This window comes from Mya arenaria, chromosome 6 (assembly GCF_026914265.1).
Source record: "Mya arenaria isolate MELC-2E11 chromosome 6, ASM2691426v1".
Classification (NCBI taxonomy): Eukaryota; Metazoa; Mollusca; class Bivalvia; order Myida; family Myidae; genus Mya; species Mya arenaria.
In genome coordinates, this window is record NC_069127.1 from 9,031,651 (window position 1) to 9,037,657 (window position 6,007).

The 6,007-nt window shown below is 33.6% G+C and overlaps 1 protein-coding gene across 1 annotated transcript; it reads left to right on the top strand.

Annotated features, from left to right (window-relative positions):
* Positions 1 to 2: 2 nt before the first annotated feature.
* LOC128237397 (ribosome production factor 2 homolog) lies at positions 3 to 5,534 on the top strand. Its single transcript, XM_052952903.1, has 10 exons — positions 3 to 78; positions 926 to 1,058; positions 1,209 to 1,246; positions 1,995 to 2,034; positions 2,446 to 2,527; positions 2,798 to 2,874; positions 3,147 to 3,246; positions 3,571 to 3,673; positions 4,395 to 4,539; positions 4,718 to 5,534. Exons 1-10 carry the CDS (start codon positions 59 to 61, stop codon positions 4,910 to 4,912), a joined length of 933 nt encoding a protein of 310 aa, XP_052808863.1. The 5' UTR covers positions 3 to 58; the 3' UTR covers positions 4,913 to 5,534.
* The last annotated feature ends 473 nt before the right edge of the window (positions 5,535 to 6,007 follow it).

Below are 6,007 nucleotides of genomic sequence, written 5' to 3' on the forward strand. Positions count from 1 at the left end.
AAGCCTCATCGTGAAATTAATCCTTGTAAACACATCCGACACGTGTGTTATTTACAAAATGGCTTTGCAGCGTGTTGTGTAAGTAAATGTATTTAAGAAAATACTAAATCTTAAGGGGCTTGTTGCTCATATTTATTTTTTTATCATCCAATTGATACAACATACTGCATTTGACTTTAACACGCAAATGTAATATAATTTCGCGAACGTGGCTTTGACAGTTTTAACTAGTTCATGTGCTAGTCATGAAAATAATCCTTTTTAATCAAAATGGCCAAATACTCACTATACTGTTTATAATGAACCCATGTTAAGAAACCCGGCTACGTAAAACTTAGATTTTCAGAAAACCGTGCCTGGTGTTGGGCTGGAACACATGACCGCCTTTCATGGAACACTAGCACCGCGCTCTTACCAACTGATCTAACCAAGTGGTTGGATCATATGCCAAAATAATGTTCATATAAAGCTCGCCAGGCCGATCCAGGCATTCTTGCCATTACTTCTGACATTATTAATGTAAACCTGGGGAGAAAAGTGTGCCAAAGGTGGGGTTCGAATACATGTTCCTTGGAACTCTAACTGACTGGCCTTTAACCTGGTACCTGGTTTTTACCACCAATCAGTTCACTCCTCTCCGGAATGGCCAATCAAGGCACTCTGGCCTTTTTCCTCTGACACTAGTAAAGGGAGCCTTGGAGGATAAGTGTTCAAGGTGTGGGGCTTGAATCGGTGACTGCCATAACAGAAGCCAGGCCCTCAAATTGACTGAGCTAACTAAATGACTGGTTCATATCCCCAAACACTTAAAAGCCCCTAAATACTGCTTGCTAAAAAAGGTTGGAGGATGCAGCCTCTAAGATAGTATGATCGTAATGAAATTTAAATCTTCCAGAATTATTTGTTATTTATGTGCAATTTTCAGCAAGCCCAAAACTCAAAGAGGAAAACGATTCCTGGAATCTCGGGAGCCCAAGATATTTGAAAATACAAAACAATGCATGTTTGTGAAGGGGGGGAACACCAGTCAGACTGTTACTCAACTGCTCAAAGAGTTTGTAAGTACCAAAGGATGGTTTTAAACTACATAAGTCTTTGAGTTATTAAAAACTGATTTTACTAACTTCCTTTAAACTACGGTATTGAGATAAGTTGAACATGTGTTAAATTTCCAATATATTGATACATTCATACTTGTAAACTTCCAGTGTCAGTTGAAGAAGACACACTCCGTGATGTACAAAAGGTAAGGGTTTCTTATGTAGTCCTGTGATATACAAATGTATTGTCTAATCTCCTAAAGGGTAAGACTTGTCAAATGATATTCTCTATGCCTCTCAAAAAGGATACACCCTGGCCTCTCAAAAAAATCAAGTATTTACTCAACAGAGTACATTATTTGACCCTTGTATATAACATAAAGGGAAAGGAAATTGTTTCTTGTTTCTACATGTAGTTTGATTAATTTTCTATTCCTTGATATTTTTTACCAAAACTATCTTAAAAAGGTCATTGAATATGCAAAAACAGTTGAGTACAGCTTTATATTTTCAAGTCACTACTCGTGTACATTTTTCCTCTATAACAACTCCTGTTAACTAAATATTTTTAACTAAAAATATATAAACTTAATGTATGAAATAATATGATTCCACATATATTATTTTGAACCATTGTGTAAAGTGGTAAATTTTGTTAAAGATTGTTATGAGTAAAACTTAATAGATAATTTTGCAAATCTGGGCCCAGGAAAAATACTCCAGACTCGATGAAGAAAATTTTCTTTTGAAGAGTCATTGGTCCTTTAAAGTACCTTACCATAGTAGGGCTTCTCCAATTTGAAAATATAATGCTAGCTGTACTCCATTGTTTTTTGCAAGCTTTATTATTGACTATAAACCAACATAACATACATAAAGACTTTGATGTTTGTCACGGAGTGTTTAACTACGTTTCTGTAAATTATATAACCTGTTCCCTTCTTACATTTTCAGAAAGAACATACTGCGGCCATTTGAAGATGAAACACCATTGGTAAATTGAACTGGCAAATAATGTGAACTAGCTGCAATTGGAAATGCTCAGTTTCAGTATAATAATTGTCATTTTTAAAGGGATTACTTAAGTAACAAATCAATAACATAATTTACTTTTAAATTTCAAGTAAAAACTTTTGTTATGAATCAATTGTGCTGTTTTGCATGCTGTAGATTGTTTGAATCTTGTAAGGTTTTAATATTCAAGACTCTCTGCCAAATGATCTGGTAACAAATTTGAAACACGGTTAATTATCAATTTTACAAATACTTGCCAACGATTAAAGTTGGCATTGTGAATATCTAACCTTGAAAATTTGGTCCAAACCAAATAATTGAAAAAATGCACAATTAAAGCAAGTCTACAATAATAAGAAACCATTACATTCCTCTGTGTTTGGTTTTGCAGGAGTTTTTCTCTCAGAAGTCTGATGCCTCTTTGTTCATGTTTGGTAGTCACTCCAAGAAAAGACCTAACAATATAGTTCTGGGTAGGTCTATGCTTTGTTACTGATTGTTGAAATCATGGTCCAGTACATTCTATTCAATATTTTAATCATTGTTCATGAAAATTGTAGATGTTGGCATGTTATTCTTTATTTTTTTACACTTGAATACTTGTAGTTCAACTTTCATGTGCGTCTTTAAAAAATACCGATATATACAGGTGTCAATGTACACCTGTTAACTTCTAGGATTCCAATCTGTGACCAATTATATTATAATCTAAGTTTAAATGGTTTTGTGTCTGTTCATTTCAGGTCGTTTGTTTGACCATCACATCTTGGACATGATTGAGTTGGGAATAGATTCTTTTAAATCCATGTCAGAATTTGAGGTCAGCCCAATTGGCATTTACTGTTTTTTCTTTTTTCATAAATATGACAATACGTTCAAGTTCAGCCTGTCAGACATTGTCAAATTGTGTAACCTTTTTTATTTGCGCATGAGTGTGATTTACAAGGAGTCTATAATATAACATATTAATAAAGAGTATCTAAATTCAAATTGCTGGTATTGCTGCGTACCAGGACAGGAAACTCAATCTTGAGTGAATGGTTACTTTCAAGATACCAGAAAATACATTGTTATCAATTGATCTATCTGTAGGGTCCAAAGTGTCCAGTGGGAACGAAGCCTTGCCTCATGTTTGCTGGAGAACAGTTTGACACTGACCCGGAACTAAAAAGACTGAAAAACATGCTCATCGGTCTGTCAACACTTGCTTTTAACATTTTTTTAGTCCACAAGTTAGAATGTACATGTAGTTTTGTTAAATAGTTCTATAAATGTGCGAATGCATGTATTATTTGTTGTATTAATTGCTCACGTGATGTAAAAAATAAATTTTAAACAAGGTACAAATTTAAAAATAAGAATGGTTTTAACCATGTTGTTTATAAGTATAGGTATTTTTTTTATTAATTGTGCAAACAATGTACCCCCCTACCCCCTTATTTATATGTCTTTTATAAATTGTATACATATACTTTTAAAACTTGAATTATCATAATTTTTCTTTTCACCTCTGCAGACTTTTTCCGAGGTGAAGTGGTAAAGAACATTCGACTGCAAGGACTTGAGCATGTTGTCATGGTAACAGTAGTGGATGGGAAAATCCTTGTTAGAAACTACAGGTAACAGTGTCACCTCTTATTATTTTTCTAATCTTTTAACTTATTATTGAAGACTTACATGTGCTTGTAAATATTAGGCATTTGACATACTTGTATATATTAGCCAGATTTTTCCAACGAAATATTAAAGAATATAGAATGGCAAAAAAAGAGGGTGGACAGTTGTCAGAAACAAATTTGCGATTAAAGTTTTTATGCCATGTCATAAATTTAATAAAAAAAATATGCAATGGTCAAAATACTTGGTCAAAATACTTGTCTTAATATTGTCTTGAACAGTTCTTAACTTATGAATATTGGTCAGCTCTGGTAAAAAAAATTAGACAAAAGGTCAAACCTAAGAGAAGAAAAAAGACCCCTACATAAATTCAATAGTTTTTAATTATGAAAATTGTCTGCATGATGTCTTGAAAAATTTGCAATTTTTAAGTTTCTGCCCACTAACCATACATCCTATTAAAAATAATGCCTCTGCTTAAATGAAAAAAATGTGGCGTTAGGCATTGCCCCTTACGAAGTTAAAGCAGATATATATCAAAGCTTTGTAGAGATTATTGTTTAAAGCTTGTATTCACCCTCCCCAAACTCATTTTCTGCAGGTTTTGCCAAACAGGGATCTTTTTTGTAGACAAGTCAGTTTAGTTTCCTTTGTCCCCCACCAAAATATTTCCTCTGTAAATTAAGTCATTATATACCTACTAACCTATTCTCTATTTTGCAGGATCATATTGAAAAAGTCAGGTAGTCGTGTCCCCAGGGTAGAGCTTGATGAAATGGGGCCATCTGTTGACTTCTCTGTCCGCAGAACCAAAATCGCCTCTGATGACCTCTATAAAAGGGCTCTCAAGAAACCAAAAACATCCACGGTAAACCATAACATTTATTTTCCTGTGTAAGACACTTATATATAGCTTGTTTTCTTGTAGCATAGTTCTGAGGTTAATATCTGTTAGCTGTGATAACTATAACTCTCAGTGTAAAAGGGTGTACATGTATGTTTCTGTAGAAAGCTTTGTTGATAATCTTTTTTACTTTGTCTAACAGATAAAGAAGAGGAAGAACATTTCCAAGGATGCATTCGGTTCCCAGCTTGGGCGCGTTCACATGCAGAAGCAAGACCTGGCTAACCTGCAGACCCGCAAAATGAAGGCGCTGAAACGGAAACCAGCAGCCAAGGGAGACGATCAGGAAGGGGGAGGGAAGAGGGCAAAATCTGATGATGAGACTGTGAACACTTGAGAATGATAAAATGTACTGTATAAATATGCTTGATGTATTGATTTCTAAATGTTGATTACAACCTGTAGTGTTTACATGGATTTACAAACACAAGGCACAAATTTTGTTGAAAATTTGTTACAAAATCAACATAGAATCAGAATGAATAACAATGAGTCATGTGCATCCATGTAGGATACCTCTACTTGAATCATTTTCAAAATCTAAACCGTTCACCTTTCTGTACTTCAGTATAAATGTTAATCTTAATGTAAGTGCAGTGTATTAACAGGTGGACACAGGTGTAATAAATGTACTGTATACATACATCATGTATTATTGTGCACTTTAAAAGTGATATATTCCAGTTTGTTAAATCATTCATAACCTTGCATGATTTACATTAATGTTTTAACTGTAAAATAACTTAATATTCTTAATGCTGTGAAAATTATACACAACAATGTTAATTATGTCATCACTGAAAAATGAAATCAGACTTTAAAATATTAAACCTTTGTTAAAATGTTAAACATGTATGGTAATAGTGATGTACATGTTATAAAAAAATGTCAGTACCGTAATATTTGTTAAAATACACACATTAAATACTAGCCATGTTGAAAATAAATTGATACTAGTATTCCAGCGCTTACATTTTTATACCCTCACCACATAGTGGTGTGGGCTATATATATATATATATATATATATATATATATGAATCATCTTGTTCTGTCCATCCATCTGACATTGGGACAAGTCTACTTTTCTCCATAACTCCATATGTTTTTGAGGTATTTACTTCAAACTTCATATACAGATAGATCTCATTAGGAGAAGTGCAGTGCACAAGAAAATACCTCTGGGTGCAATATTTTTGAGTTATTGCCCTTTGTTAATGTTTATATTTGGTTGGGAGCATAATTTGAGGTCTCTGAGGTATTAACTACAAATTTCATATGCCTATATATCTTTTTTAGGAAAAGTACAGTGCAAAAAAAGCATAACTCTGTGTGCAGTATTATATAGTTATTGCCCCTTGTTTATTTTCATACTTTTTGTGTCGCCTGAAAAGACGACATATAGGGGTTACTTTTGTCGGCGGCGGCGTCC

Coding starts and splice junctions, on each gene's coding strand:
- LOC128237397 (XM_052952903.1), top strand. CDS start 59: ATGGCTTTGCAGCGTGTTGT. Junction 1,247..1,994: donor CACTCCGTGATGTACAAAAG/GTAAGGGTTTCT, acceptor TTACATTTTCAG/AAAGAACATACTGCGGCCAT. Junction 3,247..3,570: donor ACTGAAAAACATGCTCATCG/GTCTGTCAACAC, acceptor TCACCTCTGCAG/ACTTTTTCCGAGGTGAAGTG.